Below are 16,302 nucleotides of genomic sequence, written 5' to 3' on the forward strand. Positions count from 1 at the left end.
ATGGCCAATATGTTAAATGTGTCTGAGATTAAGGGGTGTTTCCATGCAAATGGTAGTGGGACCGTGGGATGGAGGGAGGTATTTTCTACCAGCATAAGGTTGTGTTCAATGTCAGTTTCCAAATTTAAACGGCAACATGAAATAAGATTACAAAACACGGATATAAATGTGTTCAATGTCCTCCATTCCCGGTCATAAAAGTAAACGTCTTTCAAATCATGATTCTGAGGAAAATCTGAACATCGAAAAAGATGCATTTGTAAACACGATCAGCTTGAGCGACATATAACACATTTGAATTTTGAAACGTCTTTAAATTTGCTCTCGCAGTGGGCTACACAAACAGGTGCCAGAACTGACCTTTCTTGTGATGGATCAAACTGCGCACTAAAGCTGTGGGAAATTTAAAGATGATCAACATATTAATGGCTTTATATTTTCGACACTGAACGGTGCACCGCTGATCGTGTTTGCGTTTGGTATTTCATAGTTGGGTTTTCAATCATGATTCGTGTTGCTGTTTGAATTTGAAAATCAACATTGAACACACCCTATGAAGGACAAGTTAGTGAGCCTTAAAATGCCACTAATATTTCCCAAATTGCAAGCTTTGAGGCAACTATCATGTCAAGAATTGCCAGAAACAACACATGACAGAATACATTCGCTACTAATTGCTAATTGCAAAAGTAGCCCTTAATGGAGAGAAATAGCCCCCTAAATTTCAGCAAACTGCCCCTATGTAGAGAAAAAATATTCCCTAAATGACTAAAATTATTTCCTACCTGTAGTTCTACAGTGATTTTACTTTTGGGAAGTCTCTCCCCACCTTACAAAACATGATATGGGTGTACATTACAGGGCATTGTACATGTACAGTACATGTCACTCCATAAATGGATAAATTCTATGGAATCTTTTAATGGGTCCCTGGGCTAACCAAAGTATCCCTAAAACATCAATGAGATTGGATACTACCTGGACATCTGGGCAACTTAATAAATCATAGAATTACAAACAAATTACTATATTTATTAGTGATCAAAAAGGTAAAAAAAAAAAAAAAAATTGAAATACACTTTACTCTAATTTTATTGTCAGTGCCACTAGTTTCCAATTTAAAAACTCTGAACATAAAGTCACAATTGCAAAAGTCCTGAACAAACTTTCTTGCCTTTTGGCTAAGAACAGATGATTTTTTTAAAGTTAAAGCCTTAAAATACTTCTGTGTAGCCTGGGGTTGATATTTATCCATTTCACATCAAACGATCACATCAATTCACTGGAGAGCATATGGATACAGCACCAGCCTATCTGGTACAATTGTTATTATTGATGTAAATGGAACAACGCAGTGACGTCTTTCAGTCACTTCAATCCCTCTCCGTTCTTATCATCATCAGTTAAAGATCATATCTTCCTTTTCAACTCACTAGCCGGCCTCAAGGATACAACATTTTCAGAGAACAACAAAATATATTTGTGATCACTTAAAATGAATTCCCCCACTCAAGATATTGATATTTGTGTTTGCATTAAAGAACCCTTTTAATGGACATGGAATAAAAAACTACTCGAGGAGATATTCCCTCATATACATACAAATTAAAATCCATGTACTTGTACATTTTGTTCTTTGAGAGATACTACATGTAAAGACAATATATGCATTGTAGCCACACGTCAAAGCCCAAGAAATTACATGGAGATGTTGTGATCAGTTCACATTGGCCAATAAAAAAGTATATTCTACTACAGGTACATTGTATGCTCTTGTACATCGTGTATTTATCTGTTGTGTGGAAGGGGTCTGACTCCATTTGTACATCTCAGTAGGCCCTATATTGAATCCTCAGCTATTAAAGTCATAAAATATCTTTACGCTTTAATGTCTGAGTCTAGACTCAAGCTGGGCGCACTACACTGAGTTAACTAGTCAGGAGATTGTGACATGAGATGAGTGCATCCATATTTAGTCAAAATTCAAGTTCTGTCTTTTTCTTCAAAAATACATATTTAATCCATTGTTGAATGAAAAAAAAAATATATAAATATGGAAATGTTAGACCCAGTTCTATCTACAATAAACCAGTAATAGTGGAAACCAGTCTAGCATGTAGATGTAACTTTAAATGGGAATGCTCAAAGTGGTCTTGGAATTGATCGTAAGTGGTCATATCAGTGGATTAAGAACTATTTATCGTAAAAGACATGAAGTCATAAGAGTCTTGATACTGTTTAATATAGCTGATTGGGGGAAGAAACATATTTCGATGAAATTGCCTTATCTTGATAGAATAAATATCATTCCACTAGCGTAAACATTGCCATCACCCATCACGAAACATATATCTCAGTCTTATTGGGGTTGGAAATCAGTAACATAGGGGCCTAAATGTTGCCCTCGTGATGTATAACAAGAAAATCAAAAGCTCCTTCACATTTTGCCCTTTTGACTATTACCTTGAATGTTTTTCTTTGCCTACTTCATGTTTTATTTTGACAATTGCTATCACGTTTTAAAACAGCTATTTAGAAGATTTTACTTGTGTAAACAGTGCTTATCATATATTGCTGTTCAGGAGCACGAGGAGTGTGGGGTTGGAAACCAATACATTAACATATCTATTGCCCTTGTGACGTCTTTCATGTTCACCTATTGACTTCAGACAGAGTAAGGCTAACTACATGTAGGTCAGCGTCTTGTGCCCTCTACTACTTATAAACCAGACCAGCCAACCTTCTACAACAAAAAAAGTATTCTTAAAAGGAAAAAAAAGTATTAAAAAAAGAGTATTAATTTTTTTTTGTCTCAACGTAACAATCGCCAGCCTGTTGTAGTGAGATCAGTGAAAAAACATGGGAAATGACTCTTCTTAAAAACTTGATAATTCACCCTTTTAAACATTGCTCGTAGGCAAATATTTACTTGTTCTTTTCATGTAACAAGTTACTGGCCGGACAGTGATTTTTACCGGTCTGGGACTGTCGGACCGGCGCTAGTGTCACGCGCCATGTATAATACATACTCCGTGATCCGAAATAAAAAAAAAAAGTAACAAATCATATAAAAAAAGTATTGGTGTATTCATAGAAAAAAAGAGGAACAAATACTCTAAAAAGGGAACGGTTGGCATGTCTGCATAACCAGGGACTCTACCTCTCAGCTCATGTCCCTGATAAAACGATATCACACCCCCCCAAAAAAAAATTACTCTACAGGTGGTTTTGCTCACCTAGTAATAATTCATAATCAATGTTAACAGCTAGTGCCTTGCCTTTGTCGTAAAAAAATGCATTTTTCTGGTTTGCATCAACCAAATTTTGTTTGAGAGAATACAAGTACTTGCAGTTTAGGCGATGTAGTTTTCAAGATCGCTTTGCCTCGCTCAACTGATTTGAGTGTAAGCGAGGACACAATTTTGACCGCACTTCTCCACACACTGTGTGTAGAATGTCTACGCTGTGGTTTCAAATTTTGTGCAAAACATGTGACCCCACTGAGAGCGTTCTCTTAGCAACAAGACAGCTTTACGTATTTTGGTTTTGAAAACCATTTTCGGTTGATCAAATGGGAACGCTAGCAATGCGATCTTCCAAACTGGTTTCCTGAACCCGTTTCCAGTAATGAGAATGGGGTCTTAGTTTAACATAAACCAGCTTGGGTCCAGACGGTTCCTGGTACAGAAAAGGGTAGTAAATGTAGATCACTTGTTTAAAGGAGAAGGAAACCCTTGAAACTAGCTGAATCCATATCAAAGAGAAAAATCAAAGAAACATATTGTTGAAAGTTTGAGGAAGATTGAATGAATAATAAGAAAGTTATGAGCATTTGAATATTGAGATCACTAGTGCCATGTAGATCCTCCCATCGGCAATGCGACCAAGATCTGTGATATCACACACGTACAACTCCCTCATTACTTTAGTACTTATTTCACTTATATTCTCACTTTTATAGAGTCTATCACAAGGTTAGGTGTTTTCTTTATGAGATGACAAGTACAGAGGTTTCACAACATTATATCATTGATGAATCGTTTGTCATATGATTAGAATGAGCAAAAAGATATGTTTTGGGGTATATTTTCAGTGTCCGAATGGGAGAGTTGTACGTGCGTGACATCACAGATCTTGGTCGCATTGCCAATGGGAGGATCTCCATAGCATTAGTGATCTCGACATTCAAATGCTCATAACTCTTTTATTGCTAGTCCTATTTTACTCAAAGTTTTGTTGATCTTATTCTTTGATTTTTCTGCTTTCACAAAAGCTAACTTGCTCCAAGAGTTTCATTCTCCTTTAAATGAAGTATTTTATAAGCCAGACATGTGTGTTTAATCAGGGCTGTGCTTTATCTTTTATTTATCTCGCTTATCTTGAAACCTATATAGGAATTGACAGATGAAAACTAATCCTCTTTATTCATCGAGTCAGATTAAAGGAGAACAGGACTGGTTAGAACCCCCGATTCCTTCCAGCATAAAGAAAGTCATTTTCATCTTGAAAATAAAAATAATTCAAAAAATCGAAAAGGTTTACGAGATTGTTTAACAATGAGCAGCATCTGATTAGGTGGTTTCAAACCGCCTCGATCACAAGAATCCCCGTTAAATTACGAGAACTTTCTTAGGCTGAAAAATACCCATTAATTATTCCTGCATTCACACCGCCCTGAAACATACCCTTCGGGATAAGTTCCTGAAGTTACGAGCATGCGCAGTATGGTCTGATAAGCAAGTAAGGCGCGAGATTCAAAATCACTAGCCCAGCAGCCACCCACGGCGCCGCACCCAACGACACGCTGGGCTAAAACTTCCCGTAATTTGCTTTCAGACCGCCAAAATACCCACGACCTTGGAAAAATCCCCGCGAAAGTTCTCGTAATTTCGCCAAGTACCTACTATTTATCGGGTATTTTCTTTCGGGGATATTACGCGTAGTTTGCTTTCACATCGCCAAAATACCTGGTATTTTCTGATCGGGGTAAATTTCCCGATCAGAGAATACCTGGAACTGGCGAACTTCGAGGCGGTCTGAAACCACCTATTGTGGGGGCATCGTGGTCTAGTGGTTATGACTCTTTTCTTTCAATCTGAGGGATGTGGGTTTAATTCCAAACCATGGCATTTTTTCCTTCAGCAAGAAATTTACCCACATTGTACTGCACTCAACCTAGGTGATGTAAATGGGTACCTGGTGGGTATTTATTCCTTGAAATAAGTGTGCGCTGTAACAAGCTTGTTGGGCTAAAGACTAGGTATTATCCAAGGTCTCTTAGAAAGTGGCATATTTTTTTATATCTTTATAATTATTTTTTTATATCTTTATTTCATTATCTTTTTTGTATTGCTGCTTTTTTTGGCCCATATAGATTTAAGTGTTATACGTTATACTTTTTTTCTTTTTGAGTGGTCCACCCTTTACAAGCTTTGCTTTTTAGTGGGCCACTCCATTTTTCCAACATATCTTGCATAGTATTATCAAATTGGAAATATTATCTTCTGTATCAAGTGTATATTTTTTATATTTGGTTTATTTGAATATTTATGTCATTTATATTGTCTGATGTTATGTTTTATATATTGTTATTATTGCATTGTAAAATTTGTTGGAAAAATGAATAAATAAATGAATGAATGAAATGAATGAATATACCCTAGATGGTACAGTTATGTCATGTGTTAGATACGAAAACTGAATATTATCATTAAGAATATCCACATAATGTTGGAGGTTAAATAAATATTTCATATTCCATCAAATCAGGTGAGAACAAGATGTCTGGTTTAGATAGGTCTAGACATGTATACAAAATAATAATTAAGGTATTTCAGATACCCAATCAATTTTTCATAAATTAAGTTGTTTCATTCATTGTTTGTCTCTGAATATGCCTTATACAGTGTAAGTTACAGGGTTTTCCAAATGCTACAGATCTGTAACTAACTTCCAATTTATTCTTGACCCAATGACCTTTCTCCAATTTACCTGTGCCATCAGGAAGTGACTGGACATATGTTGGAAACATCTTGACCTTAGCTTCATCATGAGTGGCCTTGTCCAGTCCTTTGGTCATCTCTTTGGTCAGTCTCACACCAATGTCCTTCATCAATTCCAATGAGATGTCAAATGGCTTCAATACAGCCTGTGCCTGTAGAGTGATTGCAAGAGGTAAAGGTATCAATAAGAGAAAACATAAAAAAGGAAAAACTGTTTTTTTAAGCATAATTATGAAATATCCTTGAAAATAAAAAGGAAAAGGGCAAGGATCTATGACATTCCATGCATTTGATAAGCTAGATGCACAATAACATGTTATTTTATAGTATATAACTTGGGGGAAATCTTGACCAATCACAAACATTTAAACTCAGATTTGAATTTTGCTGTCCCTTAGGTTGTGACTGCCAATCACAACTCGAAAGAAATATATCATAAAATCTAGATGCATATTTAGACTTCTTGATAGGATTTGCAAAACTTTTTATGAAATTATCCCCTGAATATTTATTAATAAGTTTGCCATCCAACAAAAACAATATCAAAATAGAACATTTCATGATTCCAGCAGACTGCTTTTAGGTTAAAACAAATTGAAGCTCCTTGGTTAAAAACACTTACCACATTGAAAGAGAATCATGACAAAATTGTTGAAGCTTTCTTTAAACTACAAATCTACCTCAAATCACACGAATTTGAGTAGTATAGAGAACAGCTAACAAGCATAACAACAAAAATTTCATCAAATTTGGATGTACATGCACAAAATTTGAGGTCATTCTACATGCAAATATGTCAGCTGATTTCCAAACCTATTCTTGATGAAATTTTTTACATGGCACTTCATTACTATGAAAATATCATATAACTCTCCGTGGAATTATAATGATAATTTTATACATTTCATGGGAGGCCAAGCCATATTATACACCTTTGGAATATCAAACTTGATAATTATTTGAAAAGCAATACCAAGTGTTTGACATCATATAGCTCCCTCAATTTTGAAAATATGTTCAAAATATAGCTTCTGTTTGATGAAATTTTCAATTTTCTGCTTGTTAATTTTTCTCTTTAAATCAACTTGTTATTGAAGTGGACATAGCCTTTTATAATAAAGAATGGAAGATGTGATCTTTCTCATGAAATATGATGCATATGACATTTGAAGTGAAAATGAATGCAAAGCACTGATCATTTGGCAATAAGGAAGTAAAATCAGGTCCACAGTACACAAATGTACAATACACAACTAGACAATAATAATCTAAAATGAGCATAAAATATTTGCGAGAGAGAATCCCCCTAAAGTTTCCGTTTCTGGGGACAAACTCTGAAATTTGACATGCAATGATTAAACCAATTATGATATTCATTTTTTCAAAGCAATATTAAAGCATATTGCCCTTTTAATGTTTATAGCCCTTGTACATTTTTTATCCCAGAAGTGCACTCATTTTAAAGTTTATTTAGAGGACAATATCATACCATAAAGATTATAAGCCCAGAAGCTTTATCAATATTTGATTTCATAGGTGACCTTATTTTGTTTTCTATTAAACAATAGTAAAGCATATTGCCCTTTTAATGTTTATAGCCCTTGTACATTTTTATCCAGAAGTGCACTCATTTCAAAGTTCATTTAGAGGACAATATCATACCATAAGGATAATAAACCCAGAATTTCCAGAAGCTTTATCAATATTTAATTTCAAAGGTGACCAGGTCGAGAAAATAAATAATCATACTTCTCAAGTCAATAACCTGAGAGAATACTACTACTTCAAGTAAAGGTCAAGTGACGTGAATAATCTGTCCCTTTTTCTGTAATTTTCCATTCTTCATTTATGTAATTATTGATTAATGATTAATGAAGTGGTATTTCATTGACTCGTGTTGGGGTGTCGGATGTTTAACGGAGGTAAATAGCAGTGAACGTTGCTTACGTCAAGAGGAGGAGCCAAGGGGTTGACTTAGAATGAGGGACAGATGAATGAGTGGTAGTCTAGCCTTAACAGACCCTCTTGAATGGGATTACATAAGATAATCTTTGTAGAAAAAAAAATCATTCTTGCTGGCTCAATGCTAGTCTACTGATGAATCCAATTGATTTTTAAATATTTCATTATGAAATCTAATATAATATAAATTCAAAGACAATATCTTGGAGGAAACTAAGTATTTGTCTATATTTGATGAGAATGATATGAGTTTGTTAAAGCAAGACTACATACATGTATCTATTACGGAGTGAATCAAAGGTAATGTCGATACAGTAGACCTACATGTACATGCATACAAGTTTAGATGATAATAAGCAATGATATTCAAAACAAAATCTACATACATACTGTATAGGCCTATACAATTCATATTTGCAGAGTAATAAGTAACATGAAAAATGTTTGAAATCATGTTTGAGAAGATTTCAATTCTTGTGCATGGAGGCTACACCTGGTGGTCAGACCTGGGCTCCGTTGCATAAAAGTTACCATTTAAAGTTTGCCATGCAATGGTAACTTGCATGGAATCCTTGATTCTGATTGGCTGTTGATCAGCATTACCATGGTAGTTACCATTGGATGCTAAAGTTACCAAAATAGTAATTTTTATGCAATGGGGCCCTGGACAATGTCAGCTTTATATACCAAAGTAGTGTGACAAGCTCTTTAATCATTCAAATTCAATCCTATTTCTTGGGTATCAAGAATTACATGTTAAGTCTTTAAATTAAGAAAATGAAATCTTGATTAAGAATAGATTTCTAATATTGTTTAAAGAAATCCCTTTTTTTTGTTATTAATAAGTGACAAAGAAATCAAGTGACAATGCTTGATGTCACAAGTTGTATTCTTAATATCAGCAAATAAGGTTGAATGATAAAATGGATAGCCGTACTGTTGGCAAATGCCGACTACATATAAATATGAGGTGTGACTGCCATTTACAATATTGGCAAAATATACAATGCTTGAATACAATGAATGGAATAAAAAGATCAGATATGGTACACTAGCACTTTAATCATTCGTATCTGAAAAAAATGAGATGAATCACGAATTAAAAAAATTACTTGAAAAAAAACAACAGACAATGAATATCAATGCTGATGAATGTGATTATATATACAATATACAAAGTAAATTGTGAGTTACATGTACATGGTCACAAGCCAGCACATGTTCTGAAAATGAGAAATAGTACTTTGTATATTTAAATTACTTGCACGATGATGAGGTTAGTTTAATAAAAAAAAAAAAAGGTGGAGGTTAAACTAAAATGCAGGAAATAGTGGATGATGAATTAAAGCAGAAAAGTAAATATCGATAAAGCAGTACGTAAATTTAATAGGGTTTTCTTTATTTACAAATGGCTTGAAGAAGAGTAAAAAAATTGTTGGGTTTTCAAGAAAGCAATGAAAATGAAGGGGGGGAGGTAAAGAGAATTTGGCTAGGGAATTGCACAACCTAAAAAAAGAAAAGCAAAGACTTTGATCATTTGATGAAATTTTAGTGAACACACTCCTAGAAATACAGCGATTTTGAATTTTTCTGACTGCATGGACAAGTATAAATGAAACCGATGGTGAACGCAGTTGATAAAAACAAGAAATGATTGGGTTTTTTTTAATAGAAAATGAATTAGAGACCATAGCTTTGCACAGTACCCGGTTTAGTTTCTCAGACTCGCCCCCAATAATTGAGGCCAGGGGCTCCTTGGTGATGATAGAAGCACTGTCCCAATACTAGAATTAGTAGAAAGATAAAAACCATAAGGAAAACAAAAAGAAAAAAATGCAGGGGAGAACATATATCTGCATGCAGGATCAAAAAGTAAACAAAAACAACAAACAAACATGCACTAATTTTATCACTATAAAACCATACGTCTGTTAAATAATCGAAAAACTAGTCAATCCATGTTTAGGAATGGGAATGTGATATAATTTTACTAAAATAATGTTAGTTTCACTCATTGTTATTCTCAAACAAATGAAATATAAAAATCATAATGTCATGTGATATTGTCTTCTGAAACTGAAAGTAAAAGTTAGTCATTGTAAAGTTCATTATAGATATGTTATCAACTAAATGGTTAACAATTATAAGGTTGCATGCTATATTAAATTCCATACATGATGCACTACAAAAACATTGCAGAAAATTCACAATGCACATCACATCACAACTCAAAGGACATACATCAACAGGTACACACATTCTCAAATTCCAACCAATCATTTTGTTGAGTAAATAAAAGCAAATCAAATGCATACCGTAACTAGGATATTCTCTCGTATTGATCACCAAACACTCAACTTGACCATAAAAGCTATCACCACGATCGATACATTTTCTCACAAAACAAATAAATACTTCACTTCGACACTATTTCCTCACATTAACAGATCTCTGTTTGTGATCACAAAAATATTGATTACATTTTTATTCTCAGTTCTCCAATTGAGAGGTTATTTGAACCTTCAGTTTGGTCATTATACCACAGCCACACTGTCAAAAGGGCCTTCTGCACCATCCCGAGTTTTCAAATTAGCGCGCTATTTCTGATCTGGCAAATTATCCCGATCTGAACAATCTCAAGATTATTTGCAATACAGACGCAATTATCACGCGAGCTCGTAGGATTAATCTCGAGATTACAATCCCAAGTCAACTTGGGATTATTTGCAAAATAGCGCGCTATTTTACGATTTATCGCGCTAATTCGTAGGTGCAGACGCACTCGGGATTATTTATTCACGCCGTTATACCATAATGCATTGATGCCTCGCTAGAGCAGGAATCGCTCTTCTTGCGATGGTGGAGACGGGGTTTCTTGAATCTCGAGATTAATCGCGAAGAGGGCCAATCGGGCTAAAATCTCGAGATTGAGCAAACTCAGGATGGTGCAGCACCGCCTATTGTGACCAAATTGGTCAGTTTGTAGTTGATTTTGTATGTGTGACTGTACTTACATTAGATCATTGTGTATCTTGAATAATGGGTCCCTATGACATTCAAAGCTGAATGCTTGTAAACTTATTTTTAGTTCGCCTTGCAATCAAAGCCGGGGTCTGATTTCTTTTCATTTTCAAAGTCCTATTTTAATAGACAAGAAGATGTAATTGTATAGCTTAGCAATACATGTGCAACTCATGAACTACTTTCAGAGTGTTTTAGACAATTTTATCCAATGTACAAAAATGTGAGCTGGGCACTTCACAGATTGCAAGTTGCAAGAAGCTGAAACCCTTATTACTCCAGCATGAATTATTAGTTTTACAAAGTGAACTGAAGTCCCTACTCATTTGATTTCCCATATTCTGAGTTCTTTCAAGATTGAATTTAAGCTTCATGGATAAAATCTAATACAGCCATCTCCAATGACCCTTTTCTATTACTTAATTCTTAGCATCAATTCAGTAATAACCTACGGTACTTTATAGATGCAGGCTCTTAGTCACAAACTTGTGTTAATATTTCATCCAATTTTTAACCCTCCTTGTGCCTATAAATACATATGTACTAGTACAAAAATGCCCGAAATAACTACCTACAGCGTACAATGTAGAATTTAGCAAAGGCATCTTATCCATGAATGATGAAGAGAATGGCCTGAATATGAATAAAAATTCATTAGTTTTCAGGCTGGCCAGCTTTTATTTTCTATCTTTTCACAGATACGACTTAACAGTGGATAACTATAAAACACAGTCAAGACTTCCGAGTGGACAATTCAATGAACATACAAGTATAATATATAAAGTCATGTACAAAAGCATGACTTGACTGTCCTGACTTTGTAATGAAATTGATTTGGGTATAACTTGCGTGTTTATTTTTTACTACATGTAATGTAAAAAAGGTTTAGGAGTCTTGGCAGCTTCTGCTAAAGCCTGTTTGGCTCTGCAAAAAGGTTCTTCAATCAAGATTTCTCCCCTACTGAACTTCCCAAGCCCTTCCACTTTCGGTAAGACAGGAAGCATATCACCCTGGGCGACACTTACAGGGGCCTGGATTGGAGAATAGAAATGGGTTTTACATAAGTTTACAAAAGGAAGGGATGGTAATTGGTACAGTGCACAAACCAGTAGTTGAACACATGGGTAGAAATCTAAACAGAGGTATCCTAAAGTTTACCAGCACTTTGATATGTATTGGACATGTACTTTCTATAAGGCCTATATGTCTTTCATATTGATTTTTAAAAAAAAAGACAAAGGAAAAATAATCAAATATGTGCAGCCAGTTTCCAGATTAATTTCAATCATCTCACTGCTGGGAACATGGAATAAAGTTGGGGTGGTGTTTCTAGTCACTTTATTTCCATCTTCACTTTTCAGGGACTTTACTTTCTTTCAGACATTTTTAAACAGTATGTATTTGTATTTCATGTCAGATTTTTATGTTACACTTGTTTTTAAAGATGGTAAATAAATTGAAATTGAATTGAATCGAATACTTTCTGGATCTTCATGTAGAACTGTAGACCCTGTATGTTTTGTCCTCCAGACCTCTTAATATGACCAGGGGGTCGTTTCATAAAGCTGTTCGTAAGTTAAGAGCGACTTTAAGAACGACTGGTGATCCTTTCTTGCGCGCTAAATCATCGCCAATCATGCAATGGTGTGTACCATTTACTACAAGAATGGATCACCAGTCGTTCTTAAAGTCGCTCTTAACTTACGAACAGCTTTATGAAACACCCGCCAGGCCTATACAAATGGTTTCCTATTCAATACAAAGTTATATAACAATGACTACAAGGCACGCTCTTCTATTGTGCATCAGACAAAAGGCCCTGGCTATCAGAGGAATGCAGGAGTGATGATTTAAAGAAGGATCACCTTAGTCAAATGCCATCACAACATCCTGATCATAAGTGCAACAGAGAGACATGAGTTTATAAATTGTGGAACCCAACTATTAATGATTTAATACAATTTTGGAGGGCTGCACTATATGTCATAATTTCCAGAGGTTTTAACCAAGGGGGGGGGGGGGTCCTAGTGGGTGCCAAAGACCTCCCTTCTCTTTTCAAAGCTCAATATTGCCGATGTGTCGACCTACAGTTCAATATATTGTTGAATCTTACACTGTAGTGTGCACACCAGTATTCAGTGAACATGGATGCGGCGGCTCTTAAAAACAAGTGGAATGCCTCTGGCCGTCTCACCTGCATCACGCGATTCAATATAGCAGCAGTGCTGATTTTGAAAACTACTATAACTCGCACAAGATGTTCAGTGATACTTGGTTACTCTTATTTCCACGTTTTATGAACTAGACCAATACACTTATAGAGATATGATGGCAATTCAACAAATACCCCCAACGTGGCCAAAGTTCTTTGACCTTACATGACCTTTGACCTTGATCATGTGACCTGAAACTCGCACAGGATGTTCAGTGATACTTGATTACTATTATGTACAAGTTTTATGAACTAGACCAACACACTTTCAAATTTATGGCTGTAATTCAACAAATACCCCAATTTGGCCAAAGTTCATTGACCCTAAATGACCTTTGACCTTGATCATGTGACCTGAAACTTGCACAGGATGTTCAGTAATACTTGATTACTATTATGTCCAAGTTTCATGAATCAGATCCATAAACTTTCAAAGTTATGATGGTAATTCAACAGATACCCCCAATTCGGCCAAAGTTCATTGACCCTAAATGACCTTTGACCTTGGTCATGTGATGTGAAACTCATGCAGGATGTTCAGTGATACTTGATTAACCTTATGTATAAGTTTCATGAACTAGGTCCATATATTTTCTAAGTTATGATGACATTTCAAAAACTTAACCTTAGGTTAAGATTTTGATGTTGATTCCCCCAACATGGTCTAAGTTCATTGACCCTAAATGACCTTTGACCTTGGTCATGTGACATGAAACTCAGGCAGGATGTTCAGTAATACTTGATTAACCTTATGGCCAAGTTTCATGAACTAGGTCCATATACTTTCTAAGTTATGCTGTCATTTCAAAAACTTAACCTCAGGTTAAGATTTGGTGTTGACGCCGCCGTCGCCGTCGCCGCCGCCGCCGTCGCCGTCGGAAAAGCGGCGCCTATAGTCTCACTCTGCTATGCAGGTGAGACAAAAACCATGAAGTTTTATCAAGGGCAGGATAGAAGGGTATGAAGAAACTAATTGCTCTGAATTTGGGCCGAATAGTTTGCCAAATATAAAGTTCAGTTGATTTTCTTTTCTTGCAGATAGATCACGTTTCCTTCAGATTAAAAAAAAAAAATTGAAAAAAAAAAAGGATTTGATAAATAATCTGAGCCTATGGCAGCTCAGCTGATATCTGTTGCCCTTATTCAGCTGGAAAATTGTCTTAAATTCAGTTAGCCCATTACTTGCTTAATAAAGTGACACAAATGCAATAACTGTAGATTGTTAAAGATGAACAATCACGAATTAAGATCTCTGGACAAAATAACTTAAATCGGCTAAACTAATAATGTAACTGCTTTTACTAATATTTTCCCCAAAATAAATCACTGGCTTTCAAATCTACATGTAACTGTCTCGCTCTCAACTAAAAACTTTATTGAGAAGTACTCATCATATATTCAGTATAAAGGCAGAAGCAAATCGGTATGGGAAGGATATATATCTTACAGCTCTTGCAACATTAGACAAGTTAGGGCCAAGGGTTTTTTATTTCAAGAACATTCAACTCAGATAACCCAGATGAGTACAGTACTTTATCAAAGATCATGAACAACTAACTAACTTTTAATTTAGTATAGGCACTTGCTTTAGAAATCTAAATTTTTGCATTATTCATAAAGACAGAAAATAAGCAGAATATTTTAATCATTGAACTTCAAGCTCTCTTGGAATAAGCTACAGTATGACAATAATGACATGCTCACTTGATAGACATTAACTTTGTAGCATCATGGGATTAGATCTATAGTCTAGAAGCACTATTAAAGTCTAACTTTATGTAGCATGATGACAATAATTTAAAGTCATAATAATTTAATAATAATATGCACACACATATTTCAAAGTATTGAATTACAAAACAAGTTTAAATAATAGTCTAATTGTAGAATCTGGGTTAGTGTAATCCCTTGATTATAAATATAAGTTGCATGATAATTACAAAAAATCCCTTTCATTTTTAATCTCAAATTTATTTGTCCAGGTCAGTCGACACACAATTTGCTGGCTGCACATGAGAATATAATAAAAGATGTCTAAAACCATGAAAACTAAAGTATAACCTTCTGCTATTGCGTTTCTTGTAGGAATCACAAGCCTAGATCTGGACTAAATCGCATAGTCTACACAGTACACATACATAATCAACATCTTTGTCACAACACGACAAAACAGTAACACAATGAACAACCAAACCATTGGCATTAACCAAGCCACAAATGTCACTAGCTCACACACTGTGAATACATTCAGCATCACTTCAAGTTTCATTATCATCAGCACACAGCAGCATCAGGAAATAGAAAATCGGATGAAAATGTAAATATGTTTACCGGCTCTTGTATGGTTATCTGCGACATGATGAATAAAGTGTGTCTCGAAAATATCTCAAAAGCAATCTAGAAGAAAATGGAAGATACGTGTTGCGGTTTTCCAAATAATATGAAGCAAGTATTTTTGTCAAACGTTTATATATGAAGATCCGGCAATCTCCGAACCAAGCTTGGCGTTGGTACTATATGGTGTGACACGTACACGCCGTGGATGTAAATAATGCAACGAATCCACATGGAGTTTTACGTTGGAGGTATGAAGGGGGTGCGGCCTCTCAGCTTCGCGGGGGGCATCTCGTCATTGAGAAAAAGCTGTCCATGAAATCACTGATAGCGGGGGACATTTCAGTTGCTTGTCTGGGACGTTTTTATTCCGAAGTATAGGGGTCTCAAAGTAACTTATATTATACGCTCAGAAACTGACATTTCATTTTGATTCATTTAGTCTAGATATTCCTTATGTTTGAAAAGATTTGTGTAATATTAAAATTATTTGTTTTTGTCGAAATGTCTTAAAATTAAAATGATCTATCTACCAATAGGTTGACACCCCTCGCACACTCCCTTCACATTTTCTGCTTTAATATTTACTGATCAAAGTACATCTTTTCGTACAAACAATATTTCTTAGTAAATTACCTTTATGGCATTGAAGTTGTTCTCTATCTTGTTTTGGTGATCTAGAAGTCTGTAGATCATTGCATTAATTAATAATGGCAACAGTGCAATGCGACAATATCCTTGAGTTCTTGGAAAAATAAATTTGAAGACAAA

General features: G+C 35.1%; 1 protein-coding gene across 1 annotated transcript; it reads right to left on the reverse strand.

Annotated features, from left to right (window-relative positions):
• Nucleotides 1–334: 334 nt before the first annotated feature.
• Nucleotides 335–15,813, reverse strand: LOC129272775 (hexokinase-4-like). Its single transcript, XM_064107236.1, has 4 exons — nucleotides 15,529–15,813; nucleotides 9,671–9,748; nucleotides 5,992–6,154; nucleotides 335–393 (listed from the first exon to the last, which is right to left on the reverse strand). The coding sequence occupies exons 1-4, from the start codon at nucleotides 15,553–15,555 to the stop codon at nucleotides 335–337; spliced, it is 327 nt and encodes a 108-aa protein (XP_063963306.1). The 5' UTR covers nucleotides 15,556–15,813.
• Between the last annotated feature and the right edge of the window lie 489 nt (nucleotides 15,814–16,302).

Source organism: Lytechinus pictus, chromosome 12 (genome assembly GCF_037042905.1).
Source record: "Lytechinus pictus isolate F3 Inbred chromosome 12, Lp3.0, whole genome shotgun sequence".
NCBI classification, from domain to species: domain Eukaryota; kingdom Metazoa; phylum Echinodermata; class Echinoidea; order Temnopleuroida; family Toxopneustidae; genus Lytechinus; species Lytechinus pictus.

What these genes read in the sequence shown, in the direction of transcription:
- LOC129272775 (XM_064107236.1), bottom strand. Translation starts at nt 15,555, where the DNA reads ATGTCGCAGATAACCATACAAGAGCCG. An exon ending in AGATAACCATACAAGAGCCG is followed by an intron (nt 9,749 to 15,528) that starts GTAAACATATTT and finishes TACTAATTCTAG; the next exon opens with TATTGGGACAGTGCTTCTAT. An exon ending in GTCACTTCCTGATGGCACAG is followed by an intron (nt 394 to 5,991) that starts GTAAATTGGAGA and finishes AATTTCCCACAG; the next exon opens with CTTTAGTGCGCAGTTTGATC.